This window comes from Schistocerca cancellata, unplaced genomic scaffold, assembly GCF_023864275.1.
Source record: "Schistocerca cancellata isolate TAMUIC-IGC-003103 unplaced genomic scaffold, iqSchCanc2.1 HiC_scaffold_782, whole genome shotgun sequence".
Classification (NCBI taxonomy): Eukaryota; Metazoa; Arthropoda; class Insecta; order Orthoptera; family Acrididae; genus Schistocerca; species Schistocerca cancellata.
In genome coordinates this window covers 3,158,946-3,186,686 of record NW_026046793.1, presented here as the reverse complement: position 1 = coordinate 3,186,686, position 27,741 = coordinate 3,158,946, and the positions used below count along the sequence as shown (strand labels likewise).

The window sequence follows — 27,741 nt, the reverse complement described above, 5'->3', positions numbered from 1 at the left end:
TGGCTGTTTTCTGTAAGTAGTATTTTTCAAGAAAAAGTGTACTTTCTTGGTTTCTATTAACCAGAATTTGTTCAAAATTATGGGGTATACTCATTGGAGTATTGTGCATATTTTAACACGGGGACTTTCGTATTTTGTAAATCTCAAAGAAGTTAGCCTTATGTACATCGAACGGTGTAGAAAGTTTGTCTACTTTTCACAAATATAATTATCTTAAAAATAATAAATACTTTCAGAAATACCTTTGTTAGTGGCTAGAAATGTGCAACCCAAGGCATATTTTCTTCAAATTTTTATTCCCAATAATTGCTGAAAAAAGGTACCTTTTATATGAATAAATATTACATTGTTTAAGATAGGGATTTTTCCAGTCTGCCCAAAACTCTTTAAATGAAGTAAAATCATATCAGCCATATTATGTCTTATGTAACTGTGTAAAGTTTGTGATTGCTATTTGTCCTGTGGTTAATGCTTTCTCACAAAGGTGACACTGTGTGCAGTAGAATCAACATTCATTGGTGCTGAAGAAATGTAATACTTGCCAAGAAATAACTCCTGTTCCTCTATACCTGCAACAGCTGAAATGAATATTGTTTTAATGTACGGCCTTTTTTTTTCCAGAAAGGTGCTCAGAAGGAATTAATGAATTTAGCTAGCGATTTGTCTCATAGCTGGCACAATATTGAGAAAGCAGCGGAAAAAGCTAGAAGGAAACGTTCACAGGTAGACATAGAATGCAAGGAAGCACCAAATCATCTCACAGAACTAATGAACCAATTGAGAAGAGCTTCAGCAGAGGAACTTAAAGCTGTAAGTTACTCCTTCTCTTCCATGCAGATAAGCGGGTCTTGTATAGCTTTCATGTTGCATGATGCATATGTAGTTACACCATCATTTCTGTATATTTGATGTGGGAGAAAAGTAATGAGACTGATTTTTTTATGTACCGTAGTTTTTATTTTTTCAGTCAATAATATTGCCCAAGGGAACTCCCTTGGGCAACTATACACTGGCAGTCATTGTTCCCACTCTGGGTTGCAGTGCTCTCGGTCACATTCTTATGAATGTTCCTGAATCCCAAAATGTCATTTTAAGACATTTTTCAATTTTGGGGAAAAAATCAAAAGGACTCAGTTCAGGTGAATAGCGGGCCACAGAACAATATGAAAGCCTTTTGAAGTAAAAAATTCCACGATGGAAGTGGCCGCATGGCATGGGGTGATCTCACGAAGCAGCATCCGCTTGTGTGCAATGTCCAGTCTCAGTTAATAATTCTCTCTTTTCCTGAGCCTTTCAACTTTAGCTTTGTAAAACATTTGGTTGAAAGTTTGTCCTGGAGGAACAAATTCTTTATGCACGATAGCCCTACTGTCAAAAAAGCAAATTTGCTTTGTTTTGATCTTTGATTTGCTTATTTGAGCTTTTTTTGGTCAAGTAGATGTGTGTGTGCCACTCCTTACTTTTCCACTTTTTCTCAGGATCCTACTCATAAATCCACGTGATGACTCGACTAAACCATTAGTGTGCCAAAGTTTGATGTACAGTGAAAGTGTTTAACAGGTCACCCATCATCCTTATTGTTAAACTTCAGTCTGATCTCACAAGAGCACGCACACTGAAGTGTTTTTCTTGGTGTTTTAGGGTTTCGTGTAGCTGCTGGCTCGCACCTTGTACTTGAAACTGAGTCAGAACACTTCACAAGATCTGTTACCCGACGTAACATCTGAAGTATTTACCTTTTCCTTTTAATCGAGTGCTACAGTTGATTCTCTTGAAGTCGGGGTCCTGCTAATCAGTGCCTCAGAAATCCTGTGTGTTGCTGAGGAAAGGCTCGACTTCTTAACATTCTGAAGTTACTGGAGCAAAAGAAGAAAACTTAGACTCATATCATAAAAAGCACGTCCTCTAGTTTCAGACATATATTTCCTTGAGTAGTTGTACGGCTCATTAGTGTGATTCACGAATTAGAGAAGAACACAACTTTCATAAGACATATGCCTTGAAGGCTCAATATGACAGTCCAGATTGCAGTATATTTCAACTGTCGCAAAACCATCCTGTCTCTCATGTTAATTTTTGGAGAGTGTGGTTGCTCTTTGACAGTCAAGCCACTGCCAAGCCACCACCACAAAACGTAAAATGTGCCACCCACAGCGGGTGAAGCAATTTGTCACCACTTCTTGCTGTTTCCTTGTAATCCACACTGCCCGCTTAATGTCTGCAAACACGAAAACAGCCATGCACAGTATATGTTCTGCAACTTACTTGCTACTACTTAATATTATTCTGTCATGTTCATCTTTCCTTGCACCACATGACGAGTGTTATACAGGCGCCCACTAGAACTGATAGACTCAATTCAGTGCGTACACATACAGGGGCGCACACGCGTGCAGACGCACACAGTTTGTTGCCTGGGTTACTTCCCATCAAGTGGACACTCCCAACATTCAAAAAGTCTCTCTGCAGTGCCGTATAATTGTTAACCAGTTATTTTCAACAAGATGGTGTAACTTCACATACAGCTCGCGTTTCAATGTCACTGCTTGCTGATGTTTTTTGGTGATCGCATTATTTAACAGTGACTTTGGCCTCCACGATTGCCTGACCTAACACCACCTGACCATTTTTTTTTTTTTTTCCCCGGGGTTTAGCAAAAGCAACTGTCCAAAATCCATCAATGAATGGAAAACTGCAATATCTACTTTCACTGCTTCTGTTACAGAAGAAATGTTACAGCTTGTGTTTGGAAACATAAGACGAAACTATCTTTGGCTGTAGTTTAAACTATTGTTTCTTCAATAAACTGGTTCTGAGTATAGTGGCTTCAACATAACATGGTTTTACACCCAGAACTGTTTTATTGAAGATGACAAAGGCTGTAAAAGCCTATGCTCTCGTAGGCAGTTGTACTGTTATATGTATTGTAGTATTGGAATAAATCCCCCCATGAACCATGGACCGTGCCGTTAGTGGGGAGGCTGGTGTGCCTCAACGATACAGATAGCCATACCGTAGGTCCAACCACAACAGAGGGGTATCTGTTGAGAGGCCAGACAAAGGTGTGGTTCCTGAAGAGGGGCAGTAGCCTTTTCAGTAGTTGCAGGGGCAACAGTCTGGATGATTGACTGATCTGGCCCTGTAACACTAACCAAAACGGCCTTGCTGTTTTGGTACTGCGAACGGTTGAAAGCAATGGGAAACTACAGCCGTAATTTTTCCCGAGGGCATGCAGCTTTACTGTATGATTAAATGATGATGGCGTCCTCTTGGGTAAAATATTCCGGAGGTAAAATAGTCCCCCATTCGGATCTCCGGGTGGGGACTACTCGAGAGGACTCGGGAGAAAGAAAACTGGCGTTCTACGGATCAGAGTGTGGAATGTCAGATCCCTTAATCGGGCATGTAGGTGAGAAAATTTAAAAAGGGAAATGGATTGGCTAAAGTTAGATATAGTGGGAATTAGTGAAGTTCGATAGCAGAAGGAACAAGACTTTAGGTCAGGTGGATACAGAGTTATAAATACAAAATCAAATAGGGGTAATGCAGGAATAGGTTTAATAATGGATAAAAAAATAAGAGTGCGAGTAAGCTACTACCAACAGCATAGTGAACGCATTATTGTGGCCAAGATAGACATGAAGCCCGCGCCTACTACAGTAGTAAAAGTTTATATGCCTACAACCTCTGCAGATGATGAAGAAATTGATGAAATGTATGATGAGATAAAAGAAATTATTCAGGTAGTGAAGGGAGACGAAAATTTAATAGTCATGGGTGACTGGAATTCGACAGTAGGAAAACGAAGATCAGTTTGGATTCCGTAGAAGTAATGGAACACGTGAGGCAATACTGACCCCTATGACTTATCTTAGAAGCTAGATTAAGAAAAGGCAAACCTATGTTCCTAGCATTTGTAGACTTAGAGAAAGCTTTTACAATGTTGACTGGAATACTCTTTCAAATTCTGAAGGTTGCAGGGGTAAAATACAGGGAGTGAAAGGCTATTTACAATTTGTACAGAAACCAGATGGCAGTTATAAGTGTCGAGGGGCAAGCAGTGGTTGGGAAGAGAGTGAGACAGGGTTGTAGCCTATCCCCAATGTTATTCAATCTGTATATTGAGCAAGCAGTAAAGGAAACAAAAGGAAAGTTCGGAGTAGGTATTAAAATCCATGGAGAAGAAATAAAAACTTTGAGGTTTGCCGATGACATTGTAATTCTGTCAGACATAGCAAAGGACTTGGAAGAGCAGTTGAACAGAATTGACAGTGTCTTGAAAGGAGGATATAAGATGAACACCAATAAAAGCAAAACGAGGATAATGGAATGTAGTCGAATTAAATTGGGTGATGCTGAGGGAATTAGATTAGGAAATGAGACACTTAAAGTAGTAAACGAGTTTTGCTATTTGGGGAGCAAAATAACTGATGATGGTCGAAGTAGAGAGGATATAAAATGTAGACTGGCAATGGCAAGGAACGCGTTTCTGAACAAGAGAAATTTGTTAACATAGAGTATAGATTTAAGTGTCAGGAAGTTGTTTCTGAAAGTATTTGTGAGGAGTGTAGCCATGTATGGAAGTGAAACATGGATGATAAATAGTTCGGATAAGAATAGAATAGCAGCTTTCGAAATGTGGTGCTACAGAAGAATACTGAAGATTAGATGGGTTGATCACATAACTAATGAGGAGGTATTGAATAGGATTGGGGAGAAGAGGAGTTTGTGGCACAACTTGACTAGAAGAAGGGATCGGTTGGTAGGACATGTTCTTAGGCATCAAGGGAGGACCAATTTAGCATTGAAGGGCAGCGTGGATGGTAAAAATAGTAGAGGGAGACCAAGAGATGACTACACTAAGCAGATTCAGAAGGATGTAAGTTGCAGTAGGTACTGGGAGATGAAGCAGCTTGCACAGGATAGAGTAGCATGGAGAGCTGCATCAAACCAGTCTCAGGACTGAAGACAACAAGAAGATATTTGCATGCAGTGGGGAAGGGTAAAAAAAAATTAGATATTTGGGTAGCACATGGCCCAAGCCAAAATCACAAAATTGAGTGGGTGGCCATATATGCATCTCCGCTTGTGTCATCAATTAGCTCATGAACAACACCGACCATTTGTATGTTGTTGTTGTTGAGAAATGATGTCTTTATGCTAACTTAAGGAAAACGCAGCAGCTACTCACTGTACAAGATGTGCATGCATCCACAAAAGATAATGTTATGCATCTGGTAGAACAATGACGGTATGGTGTACTACAAATTGCTTCACTAAGGCGTAACCATTACTGCTGACATTTACTGACAACAACTGAAATGTCTGGCAAATGCAATCCAAGAACAATGACCGGGAAGATAGCGTGATGTGATGCTACTCCACAGTAATGTCCTCCTGCATTCTGCAGGACTGAAAAGTAATACTGGAGCTGGGTTGGAAAGTCACTCCGCACCCACCTTATTCACCTGATTTTGCGACCTCAGATTTCCACGTTCTCTGCTCTCTATCAAACAGCTTTCAAGGTACTCCCTTTCCAGATGGAAACACCCTCTGAGCATGGCTCGACTAGTTCTTCACCTGATAGCCACATGATTCCTACAGTTTAATTGGAAAGTTACCCTGGCATTGGCAGACTGTTGTAAACATTGAAGAAGAATATGTCAGTGATGACTAAATCCTTGTTACGTGTATCTGTTGTGTTTAATAAGCTTAGGTACAAATGCTATGAACTTACGCAGCAACCTAATAGTATGGAGGTTAGTGCTTAATGAAGAAGAGATTGTAGAAAGTCAAACAATTGAAAATTCAGGTTGGAATGCAACAGTATTATGAAAAGGATAGTTGCTTCTCACCATATACCGGAGATGCTGAGTTGCAGATAGGCACAAACGTAGGTTGTATTTGTGTGTGAAGAAGAGGGAGGGGGAGCATATTTTTGATAAATATCTTGTTGGCTGAAAGCTGATTTTCTGACAGTTTTTTTCTTGTGCCATTCTGCAACTCGGCACCTGTGCTATATGATGAGTAGCAGCTGTCCTTTCCATAATATTGTTAGATTTTAGAAAGTGTTGCAGGTGTCACTAAGTGGAAGGAACACCTTGGCATTTTACAAGAAGCTGGAAATTTAATTAAGATATGAGGATGGTTTGAAAAGTTCTCAGAATGGAATAGAAAAAAAAGTACTTACATCACTGAAACATTTTTTTCATTTTTCAATGTAGTCTCCTTGTAGACTAATGCACTTGGTCCAATAATGTTCCAGTGCCTTGATCCCATCTCGAAAATGAGTTTCCTCCAGACTTGCAAAAGAATTGTTAATTCCAGCTATCAATTCTTCATTTGAAGTGAATCTGCGTCCACCAAGAAAAATTTTTAGTTTTGGGAAGAGATGGAAGTCTGTCAGAGCCATATCAGGTGAATAAAGTAGGTGTGACAAGAATTTATACCTTAGTTCGCGTAATTTTGCCATGCCGCTGGCACGTGTGGGGGCACATGTCAAGAGTCGCAGCACCCATCTTGCAGATAATATTTTCATTTCTAATTCTTCAGTTTAAATGCGATATACCTTTTCAGATGATATCTGGCAAATGTGAGCAATTTCACGCACTTTCAATGGGCGATCCTCCACACCTATTTTGTGCACTTATGCAATGATTTCTGGAGTAGTGACACGTCTTGGCCGGCCACTGTGCGAATCATCTAAGATCTCTCGACCAAATGTAAATTCGTTCACCCACTTGGCAACAGTTGTATATGAAGATGCATTGTCCCCTAGTGTATTCTGGAAATCGGCATGAATGTCCTTTGCTTTCATACATTTCTTTACAAAGTTCTTAATCTCTGCTCGAATCTTGAATTTTCATTTTTTTTTCTTCCTTTTTCCCCCCATCTTTGCAAATCACTACGTGGGAGCAACAGAGCCAAGTCGCAGCCACAGCTCTCTTCCGAGAGCATGACACCTGTTTACAGACAACAGTCCAATGAATATCACGTGAAACACTCGTTGTGCTGGTGCTGACCTCTTGTGGTGATTCCGAGAACTTTTCAAACCACCCTCGTACACCAAAGAAAGGAAGGAGTGCCTTACTTGTTGTTGGTAGACTAAGCTACATGAAGACATGTGAAAATTTGTTCAATAAAAATATTAGAATGGAGGAGGGATCATGCGCTTCCGTTATGATACAATGGTTAAATTGTGTTGAAATTATTTCAGTAATGTATGAGATCATGGAAGTAAGTGCAGTCAGCTGGTTATCACCATTCCCTACATCTACATCTATACTCCACAAAGCAAAGTCAGGTGTGGGTGGATGGTACGTTATGTATCAATGTCGCACCCCCACACTCTTCCCCATTCCATTCACAAATGACTCGTGGGAAGAAAGATTGCTGATAAGCTTTCATGTGAGGTCTGGGGTATCTCTAATTTTCCCTCCATGGTCTTTTCGCGAAATAGTGTGTACATAAAGTTCAAGAATACTTTAAATTATCGTCGACTGCGGCAGTCGCTTCCCGTATTCTCTCCCAGATCTCTGCTACATCACATGCTAGGGCGGTACATACACCAGATCTATAATGTGTCCCCACAGTAAAAAGTCACATGGAGTGAGATCTGGTGATCGGGAAGGCCCTTTCATGAAACAGCTGTCCCCTTTTGTAGCAAGGACGATCTATCGATGCAGCAGCTCCGTGTTCAGGTACCGATGAATTTCGCGATGAAAACGGGGTGGAGCCCCATCCTGCTGAAAGATGAACGGAGAGTCCGATTGCATTTGAGGCATCAGCCATTGCCCCAACATGTCCAAGTAGGAATATCCGGTGACAGTACTCTCGGCAAAGAACAATGTGGCCTGTACAGTTTTTGACGCGACACAGCACAAAGAACATTTACCTTTGGGGAATCGTGCTCAAATTCAGTGCATTCATGTGGATGCTTTGAACCCCATATTCAACAATTATGCCTGTTCACTTTCCCATTAGTGTGAAAAGTGGCTTCATCGCTAAAAATTAAGCGATCAACAATGCCATCCCCATCCTCATTCAATTGTTGCAACTGCAAACAAAACTCAAAACACTTGTCTTTGTCGTCATTGAGCTTCTGCACTAGCTCCAATTTGAATGGTTTCATGGACAGCTTCTGTCACAGGACTTTCCACACTGTCATTGGAGCAGATTCCTTTGGAGTCTTTACAAATGTCTCTCGTACGTGCTCCACATTCACTTCACTCGCACTGCGACATCTGCCTCTCTCTGTCGGGCACAAGAAACCCGTCATAACAAATTTGTTGTGCCAGTGGTAAATGGCCTTCCATGTTGGTGGCTTCTTGCCATACTTGGTTCTAAACAATCATTGAACAGCTGTAGCACATTTTTTTCTCGAATTCCAACACACAGAAAGCTTGCTCTGCACCTGAACGCGCTACATTTGCAACTAGCACTGATTATCAGCAACTTACCAAACTACGCTGTGGTGGTATACATAAAAAAAAAACTTTCAGGGTTTCTCTTCAAAATGACATGTATAATATCTGTCCAATGTTTGGTTCTTGTGCAATAAATAGTGTGTTCCCGGACTATATGTACACCCTGTACATGTTGTAGGAAGCAATATACTAGTAACTCTTCTAGGAATGATAATTAATTGAAACCCTCAGCTCCCGACAAGTGTTGTTGATATACGTCGATGGGGACAGCTGAAAATGTGTTCCCTGACCGGGACTTGAACCCAGGATCTCCTGCTTACATGGCAGACGCTCTATCCGTCTGAGCCACCGAGGGTACAGACGAATAGTGCGACTGCAGGGACTTATCCCTTGCACGCTTCCCGTGAGACCCACATTCCCAACTGTCCACCGTCTATATACGTAATGTACCTAATAGATATTTGCCCTTCCACTCATTACTCGCGCACACCAAGTTGTCTATTCCCATAAGAGTTCAGGCAACCTGTGCGCATTTGCACAGACGAACGTCAATGGCTGGATAGCCTTTAACTATATATATGAAGATAGTAATTGTTCTCGAAAGAACAGATACCATTGATCACCGTGCAGCTTCTCTAGAATAAATGATAATTAATTAAAACCCTTATCTGCTGACAGGTGTTGTTGATATACCTTGGTGGGGATAGCTGAAAATGTGTGTCTGCCATGTAAGCAGGAGATCCCGGGTTCGAGTCCCGGTCGGGGCACACATTTTCAGCTGTCCCCATCGAGGTATATCATCACCTGTAGGCAGCTGAAGGTTTCAATTATCATTCATTCTAGAGAAGCTGCACAGTCATCAATGGTATCTGTTCTCTCAAGTACAATTACTATCTCCATATATATATTCTAGGAATGTACGTTCTTGGAAGTTTTGACAGTAAAGAGCACAGTGGTGCAGAATGCTTCTCTTGCAGCGTCGCTCTGGGATTAGCTGAGCATCATCTTCACTCTCTTACTAAATGAACCTTTAACGAAATGTGCTGCTCTTCTTTGAATGCCCTTGTTCTTGTGTCTTTCCTGTCTGATACAGAAACCAGCCTGATGAGGTTCATAAAGTATTGGTTGAACAAGGGTTTTGTAAGCTGCCTGCGTTGTGGGTTGCCTCCATCTCCACAGGATCTTCCAATGAGTCTGTTTGGTGTCAGCCTCAGCAATAAGTTTCATGTGTTCATTCCACTTTAAACTGCTCCATACGTACATTACTAGATGTTTTATGGGAGTGATTGCATCCAGTGAGTGTTCTGCAGTTGTTCAGCCATATAGCAGTGGGTCTTCCTGCCTATTTATTTGCAATTCATTAAATTTGTTTTACGTTGAGGGTCACCTGCCAATCCCTGCACCAAGCATTGATCATTTGCAGATTGTGTTGGATTTCGATTCAATTTCCTAGTGTTGCAACATCTCTGTACACAACAGTATTTTCCATGAAAATCTTCATGCTACTTTCAACATTAGGACATTTATGTATTATACATCTGAAGGTTTCTCTCTATTGAAAATGACATGTTGTTTTCTGTTACCTAGAAAATCTTCAGTCCAATCACTCAGCTTGTCCAATATTCCATATGCTCCTGTTTTGTTGTCGAACACATTCCGGAAGCTGAGAAAATGTTTTTTTCCCTTTAAAATTCATTTTTGTAAGTTAGTTTCTGTAGTTGTAAATTATTTTTATTGAGGTTGGATTCCTCTGGAAACCATGTTCTCAACTACCACAGTATTAGTGCTGTAAACAAGAAAAATGGCAGCCTCAGTTGTAAGAGATTTGAAATAATTTATTACAGCAAATTGATTTGTCACCGCATGGCCATTTTCAGTACAAAAATAAGTATTGAAGACTCGTGTAATAAAAGCACATACTAACAACTTCAACATGGCCGTCCGCAGCTTGTGGTCTAATGGCTAGCGTTGCTGCCTCTGGATCACAGAGTCCCGGGTTCGATTCCCGGCTGGTTCGGGCATTTTATCTGCCCAGGCACTGGGTGTTTGTGTTGCGTCATCATTTCAACATCATCATTATTTGTGAACATGGCTAAAATTTGACTGTGTAAAGATTGGGACACTGTACAGGCACTGATAACCGTGCGGTTAATCAGCCCACAAACCAATCATCAACATCCTCCTCATCCAACGTTTGTGTGTTGAGGTCATGTTGAAGTTATAATATGTGCTTTTATTGCACAAATTTTAAAACTAATATTTGCACTGAAGAGGGTCCTGTAGTGAATGAAATAGATTTTCTGTAATAAATGATTTCATCTCTCTTAGAATCGAGGCTGCATTTTTTTAATTTTTTTAATACAGGAGCTATTATTATTATTAATTATTATTATTATTTATTATTATTTATTATTATTATTTATTATTATTATTTCTTTACTTTCTCAGACGTTAAGTCTGGTTAAAAATGGAAAGTGACGCGGACCTTGATCAAGCGTCACTTCCTTTTAACTGTACGATATATTGCATTTAGGAACTTTCGGGTAATTGAACATGTATCAATAATTACCGATTTCTGTAATTGTATATATAAGTTTGGATGTAGCTGTATTGCATTGATGTACTGGTGGATATTGTGTGGTATGACTCCTGTAGTTGATAGTATAATTGGTATAATGTCAACTTTATCCTGATGCCACATGCCCTTGACTTCCTCAGCCAGTTGGATGTATTTTTCAATTTTTTCTCCTGTTTTCTTCTGTATATTTGTTGTGTTGGGTATGGATATTTCAATTAGTTGTGTTAATTTCTTCTTTTTATTGGTGAGTATGATGTCAGGTTTGTTATGTGGTGTTGTTTTATCTGTTATAATGGTTCTGTTCCAGTATAATTTGTATTCATCATTCTCCAGTACATTTTGTGGTGTGTACTTGTATGTGGGAACGTGTTGTTTTATTAGTTTATGTTTTATGGCAAGTTGTTGATGTATTATTTTTGCTACATTGTCATGTCTTCTGGGGTATTCTGTATTTGCTAGTATTGTACATCCGCTTGTGATGTGATCTACTGTTTCTATTTGTTGTTTGCAAAGTCTGCATTTATCTGTTGTGGTATTGGGATCTTTAATAATATGCTTGCTGTAATATCTGGTGATTATTATTTGATCCTGTATTGCAGTCATGAATCCTTCCATCTCACTGTATATATTGCCTTTTCTTAGCCATGTGTTGGATGCGTCTTGATCGATGTATGGCTGTGCCATGTAGTGTTTTCTTTCTCCAATTTACTTTTTTTGTATCTGTTGATGTTATGTGATCTAAAGGATTGTAGAAGTGGTTATGAAATTGCAGTGGTGTAGCCAATGTATTTATATGAGTGATTGCTTTGTGTATTTTGCTAGTTTCTGCTCGTTCTAGAAAGAATTTTCTTAAATTGTCTACATGTCCATAATGTAGGTTTTTTTATGTCGATAAATCCCCTTCCTCCTTCCTTTCTGCTTAATGTGAATCTTTCAGTTGCTGAATGTATGTGATGTATTCTATATTTGTGGCATTGTGATCGTGTAAGTGTATTGAGTGCTCCTAGGTCTGTGTTACTCCATTTCACTACTCCAAATGAGTAAGTCAATATTCATATAGCATAAGTATTTATAGCTTTTGTCTTGTTTCTTGCTGTCAATTCTGTTTTCAGTATTTTTGTTAGTCTCTGTCTATATTTTTCTTTTAGTTCTTCTTTAATATTTGTATTATCTATTCCTATTTTTTGTGTGTATCCTAGATATTTATAGGCATCTGTTTTTTCCATTGCTTCTATGCAGTCGCTGTGGTTCTCCAATATGTAATCTTCTTGTTTAGTGTGTTTTCCCTTGACAATGCTATTTTTCTTACATTTGTCTGTTCCAAAAGCCATATTTATATATCATTGCTGAATACTTCTGTTACCTTTAGTAATTGGTTGAGTTGTTGATTGGTTGCTGCCAGTAGTTTTAGATCATCCATGTATAGGAAATGTGTGATTTTGTGCGGGTATGTTCCAGTAACATTGTATCCATAATATGTATTATTTAGCATGTTGGATAGTGGGTTCAGAGCAAGGCAGAACCAGAAAGGACTTAATGAGTCTCCTTGGTATATTCCACACTTAATCTGTATTGGCTGTGATGTGTGATTATTTGAATTTGTTTGGATATTAAGTATAGTTTTCCAATTTTTCATTTCTATGTTTAGGAACTGTATCAATTTAGGATCTACTTTGTATATTTCCAATATTTGTAGTAACCATGAATGGGGTACACTATCAAAAGCTTTTTGGTAATCAATGTATGCGTAGTGTAGTGACCTTTGTTTAGTTTTAGCTTGATATGTCACCTCTGCATCTGTTATCAGTTGCTCTTTACATCCTCGAGCTCCTTTGCAACAGCCTTTTTGTTCTTCATTTATAATTTTGTTCTGTGTTGTATGTGTCATTAATTTCTGTGTAATGACTGAAGTTAATATTTTGTATATTGTTGGTAGGCATGTTATGGGGCGATATTTAGCTGGGTTTGCTGTGTCTGCTTGATCTTTAGGTTTCAGATAGGTTATTCCATGTGCAAGTGTATCAGGGAATGTGTATGGGTCTGCAATGTAACTGTTAAATAATTTAGTTAGATGTGAATGTGTTGAGGTGAACTTCTTTAGCCAGTAATTTGCTATTTTATCATTTCCAGGGGCTTTCCAATTGTGTGTAGAATTAATTGCTTGGGTGACTTCATGTTGCAAAATTATCACTTCAGGCATTTGTGGTATCATCTTGTATGTGTCTGATTCTGCTTGTATCCACTGTGCATGCCTGTTATGTTGTACCGGGTTTGACCATATGTTGCTCCAGAAGTGTTCCATGTCTGTTATGTTTGGTGGATTGTCTATTTTAATGTGTGTGTTATCTATTGTCTGGTAAAATTTCTTTTGGTTTGTGTTGAATGTTTGGTTTTGTTTCCTTCTATTTTCACATTTTTTGTATCTTCTAAGTCGTTTGGCCAATGCTTGTAATTTCTGCTTCTTTTCATCTAATTGCTCTATCGCTTCTTGTTGTGAGATTTTACCTAACCTTTTTCGTTTTTTTTTTTTTTTTTTCTGACATTTCATTTTTTATAAATTGTTAGCTGTCCGATGTCTTTTCTCAGTTTTTCTATTCTGATCTGTAACCTGTGTTGCCATGCTGGTTTTGTGGGTTTCTTCTGTGTGTTGGTTGGTTCTGATCTCTGCCTAGTGTGTATATTTAGTGTCGTGAGTGCTCCTATATAAACCAGTAGTTGTAACTCTTCCATAGTTGTGTTTTCATTTATTTTGTTGTGTATGATTGCGTTGGTAGTTTTTATTGTTGTTTCGACTTGTGGGTTATTTGGCGGTCTATGCAAGAATGGTCTAATGTCTGTATTTGTGTCTTTGTGTTCTATATATGTCAGCTGAAATTTATCTTCTATATCTAACATGTGTGTCACTTCGTGTTCTATTTGTGCTTGTTCTGGTGGCTGTCTGAAGATTTTGTTTTCCTCTGATTGTTTAAAATTGATGCGTGTTGTCCTTTGTTTGCTCTGGGATGTTTGAGTCCATTACTGTATTTTCTTCTTCTTCTGATTGCACATTATTTTGTTCCAGTATTTGTTGTACTTGTTGTTTGATGTTTTCTAATTCTGACTGGGGTGTCCTTTTATTTTTTATTATTACACGGATCTGATCAGCTAGTCGTTGTTCTGTTAAAAATTTTAATTCTGGGTATCTGGTAATAAATGTTGTGTATACTTGTGATCTGTATCCAGTTGTGTTGGTTCCTAGGTTTGTTGCTTCGTAATAACAGAACATGAGGTGTTGGTTAACTTCATCTGACCATCTCATCCTCTGTCTTTGATTTCCTTCTAGGGTGGTTGCAGGAAGCATATCCTGCAAAACACCTCTATTTGGATTTAAATAATTTTCCAGTTGGCTAGCAGTGTCGTTACCATTGTGGGCGGGCATAGGGTTCAAGCGTCGTCCCCGACCATGACGGCGCTTGTCCGAGGCTTCTTTAGTTCTGTCCTGAACCAACTAATCACACTAGCCCTATTAGTGGTTTGTTCTTTTCGTCGCCTTTTACAACTGGCAGAACATACCGGAGGCCTATTCTTTTCCCGGGCCTCCACGGGATATTATTATTATTATTATTATTATTATTATTATTATTATTATTATTATTATTATTATTATTTGAGGTGTTAATGACAGAACTGCAATATCCAAATTGTGTCCCCAATCTTTCTTTGATTGCAGTTGCATGAAACCATGGTATCACTGATGAACAGAGATTCTACTTTACAAGAGACATTGGACTTTGGTACAGCATATAATGACTTGTTCTATATACTGGATCTTGTGGCGCAAAAGAGGATGGCAAGACATGTGACACTAAGTTTACCTGAAATGTCTATCCTCGCAGGTAAGAAATGGTAACTTGGAAAAACATTGCAAATAATGATTGGTCTTTAGATTTATGTGCCAGAACTTTGTAAGAACTGTGTTCACGATGGTCTGGCTGAATTAATTTCTGCAAAATGCTGCATTTTTAATAAAATAGAACAAAGTGACACCTGTAAAATCATTAGGATGATGAAACTTTGATATGGCTTATGAAACAAAAATAATTTTCAGACGATCCTCGTTTAGAGCATCTCATTGGCATGCACTCAGATGAAACACGTGAATCTGAAAGTTCCAACAAATTCTCAAATACCTGTGAGTGGAATCAACATATGGATGCTTTACTGTCTAATAATGATCAACTGGTTCAATCATTAAGAGACCTCATTGCTGTATGGTGAGTTCCAGCAAATGTATGTTTCTATATTTCAATTGATGTCCAGTGTATAATCTTGATTTAAATAATTGAAAGAACAAAATTCATATCTTCGTGGACTGACTGACTACTATGTTACAGAATATAAAAACTGTAACATACATATATAGAAGTATTTATTGCAGTGTCATGGTGTAATGTCAGTTTGAAACAGCAAGGTGTGAGGAAGGGACCTCCAGGAGTACGTACATCCTATTTGTTCTACACAACTATCACACGTTATTACTCTTGCGTTTTGTTTTGGAAGTTTCGATTCGAATTCCTTTGTTCACCAGTTCGTTGTTTTCATTTCTATGAGAGGTATATGTGGCATCTTGAGTACTCTCACTGTTCATCTCATTTACTTGTGATTGGAGTATATTCTTACAACATGACTCGTATTCTATAACCAATGTATAGTATGACAGTTTCCAAGACTACAGGAAGAGAACACACACATAATCATTAAACCGTCCAGTAGAGCTCAGATGCTACTTACGGTTGCCACACCAGGGAAGCCCCCCTGCGGGTCCGGGGATTAGAATAGGCCCGAGGTATTCCTGCCTGTCGTAAGAGACGACTAAAAGGAATCCATCCCCCTTACGGGGGTAGTTAGCGCTTGCGTCCGGAGACGGACGGTTCCACGACCTATAATCGTGGTCTTTCTGGTTTTTCACTTCTCGTTTCTTCCTTCCTTTTGTTGGTTCCTTTCTTTGCTCTTCTCCACCTCACTGTCTTCCTTACTTTCCCTTGACTTCTCCTTGCCTTCTCATTGCCTTTTTTCTCCTTGCCTTCTCATTGCCTTTTTTCTCATTGCCTTCTTCTCCTTGCCTTCTCCTTGCCTTCTCTGGTCTCCGCCTCGGCGTTTGAGACAGTCTGTCCTCTTTCTCCCTCTCTCTCTTCTTTTTCCTCTTCTTTTTCCTCTTCTTTCTTCCTTCCTCCCTGTGCGTGCCTGAAGGCCGACCCACACATTCGCACGCGTAGCCGGTGACGGGGTAACGCGTAAGTCCCCGCCCTGGGTAGACATGTAAGGCACGCGCGTACCCCCTGGTAAAGGCCAGGCCCGGGAAGGGGTGATTGCCTGAGCTGATACCTTCTGACCATGCCAATTGGTCCCTCCGTCTGTTTCTCGGGGGGTGTGACCTGAGGTGTAAACATTCACCTAAGGCGGGAGTGCCCTCTGAGAGGGTCCCCACAAGGAAGGAGCGCGCCATCGGAGACGCTGGCACTCATGGGGGATTCCTCCGCAATGGATTCTACTCCATCTCTCTCGATTTCGACCCAAAAATGGAAACGTGACCAGCCAACAGTGACAAAAGTACTACCGCCTGCCCCACAGTTCCTCGTAGTTTCTCGATCTGAGGACGGAAAGGATTTTTCCTCTGTCAACCCTTTCATTATTCAGAAGGGCGTAGATGCCATAGCCGGATCTGTCAAATCTTGTACCAAGTTGCGTAACGGCACCTTATTACTAGAAACTGAGAGTGCCTTTCAGGCACAAAAACTGCTTCGGGCCACCCTCCTGTAAACGTTCCCTGTCAGGGTGGAGGCCCACCGAACTTTGAATTCGTCTCGTGGTGTAGTCTATACTAGCTCCCTCGACGGATTGACTGATGAGGAGCTTCAATCTTTCCTCGCTGAGCAGGGCGTGACGGCTGTCCATCGGGTCATGAAAAAGGTCAACAATGACCTTGTACCAACCCGGACACTTTTCTTGACCTTCGATAGTGTTAAGCTGCCATCGCGCATCAAGGCGGGCTACGAGGTTATTTCTGTTCGCCCCTATGTCCAGACACCTACGCGCTGCTACCAGTGTCAGCGTTTCAATCACACTCGACAGTCTTGTTCCAATGCGGCTAAATGTGTCACTTGTGGCAGGGATGCCCATGAGGGTGACTGTCCACCTCAGTCTCCTCGTTGTGTGAACTGTCAGGGTGACCATGCCGCATCCTCCCACGACTGTCCTGTCTATAAGGAAGAACGCTGTATCCAAGAAATTCGGGTCAAAGAGAAAGTGTCCACCTCAGCTGCTCGCAAGCTATTGGCTAGTAGGAAGCCCGCGCTGCTCCCAGCGGGGAAATACAGTACTGTCCTCGCCTCTCCTCGGACTACCAGGGAGGTAGCAACTCAGACATGCGATCTGACCTTCAGCACCACGGTCGTCCGTTCGGCCAGTGATAAGATCGCGATAAGATCCTCTTCCTCCCATCACCCCACAGACACCAGCCCCTTCATCAGCTTCTGCTAAGACGAAGACCCCGAAGTCAGATGCACGGGCCTTCAAGAAGGAACCGTCCCGTGCAGACTTCCTCCGTCCCTCGACCTCCCAGCCTTCGACCGGTACTTCCACCAAACGTCCTTCCAAAAAGGCTCATAGGAAGCACAGTTCTTCTTCTCCGCCTCGGCGCATTTCTTCTCCTGCGCCACCCAGCGGTTGCCGCCCCAGGCCGTCATCCGTTTCGCCTGGCTGCACCGCTGGTAGCCGTACATCTGGCCGTTCACCAGCGGAGGAAGCTCCCCCTCCCGGCCATCCTCCCGAGGTGGCCGATGAACCTATGGACCCAATGGACGATGAATGTCCGCCTACTGATAGCAGCGGCAGAACTCGCTCGAAGCCAGGCCCTCAGCGGCCTTCGAGGTGACCCCTTCTTTCATCTTCCTTTTATTACGATGGCACTTATTCACTGGAATACTCGCAGCATTCGCTCCCACTGAGAGGACTTGAAGTTGCTGCTCCGCTTGCGTCGTCCGCTCGTCGTAGCCCTCCAGGAAACGAAGCTACGCCCATGCGATCAAATTGCCTTGGCACACTACACCTCTGTGCGTTTTGACCTACCCCCTGTGGTAGGTATCCCAGCTCATGGAGGGGTTATGTTGCTGGTCCGGGATGATATTTACTACGATCCCATCACGTTGCACACCGGCCTGCAGGCAGTTGCCATCCGCATTACTCTCCCCACTTTTACGTTTTCCTTTTGTACCGTTTACACTCCATCGTCATCTGCCGTTACCAGGGCAGACATGATGCAACTTATTGCTCAGCTACCTGCACCATTTTTCTTAACTGGAGACTTCAATGCCCACCATCCCCTTTGGGGCTCTCCAGCATCCTGCCCAAGGGGCTCCTTGTTAGCAGACCTTTTCAACCAGCTCAATCTTGTCTGCCTCAATACTGGCGCCCCTACTTTTCTTTCGGACACATCTCATACCTATTCCCATTTAGACCTCTCTATCTGTACTCCCCAACTTGCATGCCGGTTTGAGTGGTATGCACTTGCTGATACATATTCGAGCGACCACTTCCCGTGTGTTATCCATCTCCTGCAGCATACTCCCTCTCCGTGCTCCTCTAGTTGGACCATCTCCAAGGGAGACTGGGGGCTCTTCTCTTCCAGGGCAACCTTTCAGGATCAAACCTTCACAAGCTGTGATCGTCAGGTCACACACCTCACAGAAGTCATTCTCGCTGCTGCTGAATATTCCATCCCTCACCCTACTTCTTCTCCACGTCGCGTACCGGTCCCCTGGTGGACCGCAGCATGTAGAGACGCTTTACGTGCTCGTCGACGTGCTTTACGCACCTTTAAACGCCACCCTACAGTGGCGAATTGTATTAATTATAAACGATTACGTGCTCAGTGTCGTCGTATTATTAAAGAAAGCAAGAAAGCCAGCTGGGCTGCTTTCACAAGCACCTTCAACAGTTTTACTCCTTCTTCTGTTGTCTGGGGTAGCCTGCACCGGCTATCTGGCACTAAGGTCCACTCCCCAGTTTCTGGCTTGAAGGTCGCGAATGACGTCCTTGTGGCCCCTGAGGCTGTCTCCAATGCCTTCGGCCGCTTTTCCGCAGAGGTTTTGAGCTCCGCTCATTACCACCCTGCCTTCCTCCCCCGCAAACAGGCAGAGGAGGCTCGGCCACCTAACTTCCGCTCCTCGAATTGTGAAAGTTATAATGCCCCATTCACCATGCGGGAACTCGAAAACGCACTTGGCCGATCACGGTCCTCTGCTCCAGGGCCTGATTCTATTCATATTCAGATGCTGAAGAACCTTTCTCCTGCGGGTAAAGGTTTTCTTCTCCGTACATACAATCGCATCTGGATTGAGGGCCATGTTCCCGCATGCTGGCGCGAGTCTATTGTTGTCCAGATTCCTAAGCCGGGGAAGGACAAGCATTTGCCTTCCAATTATCGACCTATCTCGCTTACCAGTTGTGTCTGTAAAGTGATGGAGCGAATGGTTAACTCTCGATTGGTTTGGCTGCTCGAGTCTCGACGCCTACTTACCAATGTACAATGTGGATTTCGTAGGTGCCGCTCTGCTGTTGACCATCTGGTTATGTTGTCGACCTTCATTATGAAGAACTTCTTGCGGAATCACCCGACTGCGGCTGTGTTCTTTGATTTGGAGAAGGCTTACGACACCTGTTGGAGGGCGGGCATTCTCCGCACCATGCATACATGGGGCCTTCGCGGTCGCCTCCCTCTTTTTATTGGTTCCTTTTTAATGGATCGACAGTTCAGGGTACGTGTGGGTTCTGTCCTGTCCCACACCTTTCGCCAGGAGAATGGGGTGCCACAGGGCTCAGTTTTGAGCGTCGCTCTCTTCACCATCGCGATCAATCCAATAATGGATTCCCTCCCAGCTGATGTATCAGGCTCCCTTTTCATGGACGATTTTACCATCTATTGCAGTGCGCAGTGTACACGTGTCCTGGAGCGCTGTCTTCAGCGTTCTCTTGACAGTCTTTACTTCTGGAGTGTCACCAATGGCTTCCGTTTTTCTGCCGAGAAGACGGTCTGTATTAACTTCTGGCGCTACAAAGAGTTTCTCCCACTGTCCTTACAACTCGGTCCTGTTGCTCTCCCAATCGTGGAGACAACAAAATTTTTAGGCCTTACATTTGACAGGAAACTTAGCTGGTCTCCACATGTCATATTTGGCCGCCCGTTGTACCCTTTCTTTAAATGTCCTCCGTGTTCTCAGTGGTCTGTCGTGGGGAGCGGATAGAACCGTCCTACTTCGTCTCTATCGGTCAATCGTCCGCTCCAAGCTGGATTATGGGAGCTTCGTATACTCCTCTGCACGGCCATCCATCTTACGCCACCTCAACTCCATACAACATCGGGGTTTACGACTTGCGATCGGAGCATTTTATACTAGTCCCATAGAGAGTCTTCATGCTGACGCTGGCGAATTGCCACTCACCTACCGGCGCGATATACTGCTTTGTCGGTATGCCTGTCGGCTACTGTCAATGCCCGACCATGCGTCTTATCGTTCCTTCTTTGACGACTCTCTTGACCGTCAATACGGGTTGTATGTCTCTGCCCTGCTACCCCCCTGGAGTTCGCTTTAGTCGCCTCCTTCAACACCTTAATTTTTCACTCCCTGCAACCTTTCGATTGGGAGAGAGCCACACGCCACCTTGGCTCCAGGCTCAGGTCCGCGTTCACCTTGACCTCAGCTCGCTCCCAAAAGAGGTCACCCCCGGTTCGGTCTACCACTCCCATTTTTTGGAACTTCGTTCGAAGTTCAACAACATGACTTTCATTTATACAGATGGCTCTAAGACCAATGACGGGGTCGGGTGTTCCTTTATTGTCGGGGCACAAAGTTTCAAATACCGGCTCCATGGCCATTGTTCGGTCTTCACAGCTGAGCTCTTTGCCCTCTACCAGGCTGTTCTTTACATCTGCCGCCACCGACATTCTGCTTATGTCATCTGCTCAGATTCCCTGAGCGCCATCCAGAGCCTCAGTGATCCGTACCCGGTTCACCCTTTCGTACACCGGATCCAACGCTCTCTTCAGCAGCTGGTGGACGTCGGTTCTCCGGTTAGCTTTATGTGGGTTCCTGGCCATGTCGGTATCCCTGGGAACGAAGCTGCAGATGCCGCGGCCAAGGCTGCGGTCCTCCAGCCTCGGACAGCTTCTTGTTGTGTCCCTTCGTCCGATTTTAGCAGGGTCATTTGTCAGCGCATTGTGTCGCTGTGGCATGCCGATTGGGCTGCACTTACCGACAACAAGCTTCGGGCCATAAAACCTCTTCCCGTGGCTTGGACGTACTCCTCCCGCCCTTCTCGGCGGGAGGAGGTCGTTTTAGCCCGGTTAAGAATTGGACACTGCCGGTTCAGCCATCGCCATCTGCTGACGGCTGCGCCAGCGCCGTTCTGCCCATGTGGGCACTTGCTGACGGTTAGACACATTTTAATGTCCTGTCCAGATCTTAACACACAGCGCCTAGATCTTAACCTGCCAAATACTTTCGATGCCATTTTAGCGGATGACCCACGAGCCGCTGCTCGTGTTCTTCGTTTTATCAATTTGACGAACCTCGCTAAGGACATTTGATGATGCTGTTTTTTAATCCTATACCTGTTAGTCTGTCTTTTATCGTGTTTTCCCTTTTAGTTGTTGTTGTCAACTTGTGCCTCGCGGTGCATTCTTAGAGTAGTCAGGGCGCTAATGACCATTGAAGTTGTGCGCCCTAAAACCACAAAAAAAAACCACCAGGGAAGGTTTGGGACGTTTACCATTTGTAATTTTGGTTCCAGGGTTCCCTAAATGAGTTAGACTGTGTCTGCTTTCCTAACTACTGATACAAAGACCTAACTGCAAGATGAGATCTATAGGTAGCACATTTCTCAACACTTTATTGCAGTAGACTGTGCGGAAAATGTTTCAAAGAGATCTTTTGCAGTGTATGTTAACTCTGCTGCAATCTTAAAGGTTTTGCAGTTTTTGATCCTGAATTACACATTTAATGCTCATTGCATGTATTCAATCTATATGTGTGATAAAATAGTGGTGTTACTTTTAATCACATGTCGTGTGCTGTGTTCGACTGACAGAAGCAAACTAAGTGCCGAATTTGAATTGAAATGTATGCGAAGATAATGCGCCTTTTTTTTTTTTTTTTTTACTCGTGCTTTTGTATAATGAAATGTGCAGATTGGTATTCCACATTAAAGATCTGTCCTAAACACATTATTTCCAGTATCGTTTGTTAAAATAGTCTCAGGAAAAGTGGCATAGGTAGCAAGCTATTACCATTACAGGTATTGTTCTGTTGGAATTACTTGTACCCTTACCTGGATCTGCACTGTTTATAGTTCTCAGTTGTTATTCAGGTATGGTCTGGATGCACAACTTACCTCACTTTCACCCTGAACCCATATTCCAAATATTTGTCTGATACACAGCACATTCTATTCATATTTTGCTATTCTGACTCAAAATATGTACACTTATTTGTAAGAAAATAAAATTCTCAAGAACTCTGGTACAATACACTCAGAAGAAGAAACTTGCTAATAATGCATTTGAATCTCCCAAATTCTGTCAATGAGTGAGGAAATTCTCAGCAAGTAGCAACTGAAGGTAACAGGACATGTTTCGCATGCATCTTTTATGAAGCTCTGGTTAGATGGTCCTACTAGTGTGAACATGTGCTAGTGCTTTCCGAGACATTTACAAACTTTGCATTCCTTCTCTACAGCGGATACAATTCCCAATTGATATTGTCATTCTACTAAATTTATTCCAAACCATTGTGGCATGGTTGTGCAGCAGCCTTATAATGTGATTAATATTAAACAGTCCCGGCCCACATGTTTGTTCTCAGTGGTTTTTAAACCATCTTCTATGGTTTGCTTCCTGTTAGGTTACCATTTAACCTAATAATTCCATAACTCTCTCTCTCTCTCTCTCTCTCTCTCTCTCTCTCTCTCTCTCTCTCTCTCTCTCTCTCTCTCTCTCTCTCTCTCTCTTTTTCTTCCTTTCCAGCTCCACACTGGTGGCATCTTCTACATGGTTGAGAAAAACCTGGGTATTTAGGAAAAACTCAGTGGATAAAATTTTTTGCCATTTTTTCATATTGGTAATAAAGCATCTAAATTTAAAGTCCCATGATTAAGTTATTCACAAGTCTAACCCATTCTAACTTCTGCAGAAAAGATAATTTACATGTAAAAGTTAGTTTTATTGATTACCAGCTTAGCATCTGCTGCTTCACTCACTCAGACTGTGTGCTCTGCACAGATTTTTTAAAACTGAATTTTTATGTTGTTCACAAATTGCACTAACTTCTAAACTTTTCATGCAAATTAAGGCCATAGAAGCATGGTCTTTCCCAAATGTACTTCTTACCAAAAAGTGATTCTTTTAGCTGGAGTCAAAGATGGGCATTAATCATGCCTTTTGCATTCTTGTGGAGACATTTCCATAGAAATGTTCATCCCTAAAACACATTTTTTATATGTAACTGATAAGTGAAATACCAATTTTCAGATTTTTAACGTTAAAATGTTTTTTAATACAAGAAAATATTTTCTTACACACTTTTATCTCTCGTTTCATCCCCTAAGGAGTTGAATTTCCAGCAACAGTGTAACAGCTATTTTTTTTATTTCTAACTGAGAAGCCAAATTGCAGTTTTGAGATTTAGCTTTAAAATATCTTCATAATGAAATATTTGCATAAACAATCTCATTCTCTGTTTCACCACATTAGCATTGTAATTTCCAAAAACACTAACAAGACTTTTTTAAAAATGTCTATAACCAAGAAGACAAATACCAATTTTCATAGCTGTAGCTTCAAAGAAACTTCAGTTCTTTAGAGCTATCTTCGAAATCGACTTGATAGCTAATATTTTCAAAAAGCTTTCCTTCTATTATGCGTGGGATTTCAAAAATCCCTTCCTAAACAATGGCTTCAGTATAAGATCGACAGTCTCTCCAGATTTAAAGATCCTGTCTTTGGCAGTTTGGTTTGGGTGTGATGAGTCATTCACGACATTGCGTTTTATATGTATGATAGATAGATTGTAATTTAGAGAGAAACCTTCAAATCATTTGGATAAAGATGTATAAGTAATAGCTAGATTCCTTACAGTTTGATGCAGGATACAAATTCATCTGTGCAAAATAGCTCAGTCAGAGCAAATTTTCAAAGGATAGAAAACCCAGGATGGAACATGGACAATATGAAAGGAGATAGTGCTGCTCACCACACACAGCAGGCATTGAGTGGCTGGCAACAGATGATTGCTGGGAGGACTGTTGCCAGCTTTCCATGGGAACTACTGGTGGAAACTACAGTATGATTAAAATTATGTGTTAGTTGACACTTCTGGCTTAGTATCTGCTTTCCTGAAATCGGAGTGCTCAATGTCACACACATTCACTGTTGCCAAACTGCCACAGCAATTGGTTCATTTCCAAGTGCTTGTCTGGCTTTCTTTCTTGACGATGTTTTCAGATCCCGAATCCTGAGTCTGGCCCTCTTGTTTTGTATTTCAGTATACCTGATACACAAGGCGCAATTCAGCGTTACATATACAGTTTTTATAATCCTAGAGACGAGCTTATGTTAGACGAGCTTCGCATGACATTGCATGAAGCAGAATTTTCATCTATTTGCACTTGTTTTTCTTCCTATCATTCCCTTTTCATTGAAATCTGCTTGTGCTGTCTGTAACCTGCAACTGAGTGCCAAACAGGACTGCTCAATGGTTGGTAATATGGCAGCTGGTGTAGGCAGTGAGAGGATGGTTTCAGATAATCAGTCAGAGAGAGAACTTACAATTTGCTTTTAGCACTGCAACTGAAGTTTTTCGGTCTCAGAGTTTGCTTGTAGAGGTTAACTCTAATAGCCGTGAAAAAAGTGATTGTGATTTTTTACTTCTGCTGTAGATTGTTGACTGCCACTTTGTTGGCTACATTGCAAATCATTAGGTTTTGTTTAGTTTAGGACACAAGTTTAAATTCAGGGCTGTACAATGATCCTTCTGGCGCAATTAAGTCGTGTGTCACTTAAAATCTGCTGTGGACAGATCATCTCCTATTGCTGTCTTATCTCGTGCCAACCGCTTCAGACATTGCTCTACATTACACAATAACAGCATTCGAGAAACGAGCCTGCCGTGTTTCTGTGCCGCCTGTAACAGAGCGGTAGCTGGCAACAGATGTGGCAAAACTGTAGCAGCAAGTGACTGACGTCAACTATTGAGTAATTGTGATCGGAGCATAGTCGTCTGTAGAGCACTGACAACATGGAGGTACTGTGTACGTGCGGAAAGCAGGTGCACCAAGTCAGTTGCAACTGTCAGTGATCTCCTCTCGCGACTCCACTGTAGTTGATTACTGTGAAATTTGGTCGATTTTCCTCACCGAACATGAATAGGTATCCATCTTAAGTGCTCATGTATTTGTACTTGTTATTCGTTATAGGAATTAGATAGTGTTTAGACTTAATGGACATGTTAATCTACTGACAGTCTGTTTGAAACAGTAGATGAATGTTATCAGTTTATTAAATATGTGATTCCCTTTCTAGTGAACGGACTATCCAATAAAAAATTCATGTACATGTGAGTTAATGCCTGATCTTATTTGTCCTTATTGTTACATGTGTAGCTGGATATCAGTGTCATAAGTCTCTTTCTGCCAGTGATGTCCTGTGAATCTGTGCTTGTAGTTCTTTGCTGATTGTATCACTTACATCCACTGTTTGTTGCTGTGGGTAATCAACACAAAAAGCACTTTATTTCTATATTTTAGGTGGCAACAACCATTTGAGACAGGTGTTCCAGAAGATATGGTTGTGAATGGAAAGAACATATTGCAGCATACAGCACACTGGGATCGTGTAACAGCTTTCGTGGAAAGAAAGCAAATGAAGGAATAAGTTGTGGGGAAATCATATTTGAAAATTAGGATTTACAAATTTTTATAGATAACATCATATTGTTTTAATACTTAACAAAAGCTATGTTGCTCTGTTAACTTGCAAGAACCTGGTTGAGTTATAGCTTTTTATACGTTTATCTGTGCAATATGTAAATTAAAATAAACTTTCTTCATTATACTACTACATAGTAATGGTCTTTGCAATGCACCGATGCACAACTATGATTTCATATATGTAATTATCTGAGTATGTGGCAGTGCCTGTGTATGCACCCCCCCCCCTCCCCGACCCATTATGCTCCCACCCCTCTCTGTCCATCTGTCGCCTCCACCTCGTCCATGTCTGCCCCCCTCCCTTCCCTCTATGGTACATTCAGCAGCAAATGTGAATACTGTCTGCTAAATGTGTTGGTAATAGAGTTAGCAGCAAAGTAGTAATCAATTTAAACATCATCCCTGATGTGACATTTTAACTGCATGAACTGCAAAATGTACTATGTGATAACTTTTTTCGTCTCGTAATTTTGTGAGGGCTGCAAGTCAGAAAAAAATTGAGTAACGGTTTGAAATTAAGGATAAAGTTGGTTGCAAGTCACTAAGTACTCCCGTTGGCAAATACTTGATAGCAATCATAGTAGCTACATGCTATGTAACAAATAGTTTGGAAGTATGGATTAAACACATCGAAGATTGTATAAGCACTGTATTCGTTTCTTTCAATTTTATCAAGTAGCACAAATTGATTAACACAAGCATTTTCTCAAAAATGATAAAGTTCTAATGTGAAAGAGTAAATACTTCCCCTAATTCACGTAAGATTCTTAACGTCGGTAAGTATCTTGTACTGTAAACTTTGTAAATAAGGCTTGTCCTTCCTCAGGATTTGAGCTATCTTGTTATCAAGTTTTATGAAATCTGTTCAGCTATTTAGTTATAATAAATTTAAACGTCATGCATGATGTGACCATTTTTCCATCTCAATGTGTATGGCATTTTACTCCTGAACTGTAATAGGTAGGTGGTTCTTACCCACACAGCAATTGTTGCCTGACAGTAAGGGACGTGTGTACCAAATTTGGTTGAAACTGATCCAGTGGTTTAGGAGACGTGGAATATACATATGTGTATACATAAGTTTTTGTAATATGGATGGATTATCTAAAGTTTAAAACTTTAGAGGTTGTAACTTTTCCCCGTCAAATAAATTGATAGGCTCAGCAGAACAAAACTTTGAAACTCTCTGTAACTGTTTCACTAAAATTTTGGATGGTGTAAGAGCTGAAGTGCTAAACCACTTGATTTCCCCAACTGTATTAAAGAGAATTTCAAATGACCATTGTTGTTTTTCTGACTACTGTCTAATATGAAAAAAATAAGTATCCTGATAAATTTTTAATTGTAATGTGAAGATAATTGGTTCAAAATTGTTCAAATGGCTCTGAGCACTATGGGACTTAACAAAATAATTGAGAGACTTTCTAATGTAATGAAACAACTGTTTATCCTAAACATGAATACAACAGTAGCGCTGGTCGATTTTGCCAATGTGGCCTCTCCGTCTGTAACAAGTAAGTATACTCACCATTTTTCAGAATTTGTAATATTAATATGGAAGTTACAAAATTCCTCAGTTTGAAAATAACAGTTAAAATAAAATTTTTTGTGTCGTCTCATTCTCACGGTAGGCACATACCGTGGGAAGCAAGGAGGGGATATTGTTTGGTGGCCGGTATCCTCTTCTATAATACAAACTGTGTGCAAGTATTAGTTGGG

At 41.4% G+C, this 27,741-nt stretch overlaps 1 protein-coding gene across 1 annotated transcript; it reads left to right on the top strand.

The window, feature by feature from the left end:
• Window positions 1–631: 631 nt before the first annotated feature.
• LOC126143139 (uncharacterized) lies at window positions 632–26,152 on the top strand. Its single transcript, XM_049915349.1, has 4 exons — window positions 632–810; window positions 14,714–14,879; window positions 15,092–15,257; window positions 25,840–26,152. The coding sequence occupies exons 1-4, from the start codon at window positions 643–645 to the stop codon at window positions 25,964–25,966; spliced, it is 627 nt and encodes a 208-aa protein (XP_049771306.1). The 5' UTR covers window positions 632–642; the 3' UTR covers window positions 25,967–26,152.
• Window positions 26,153–27,741: the final 1,589 nt, after the last annotated feature.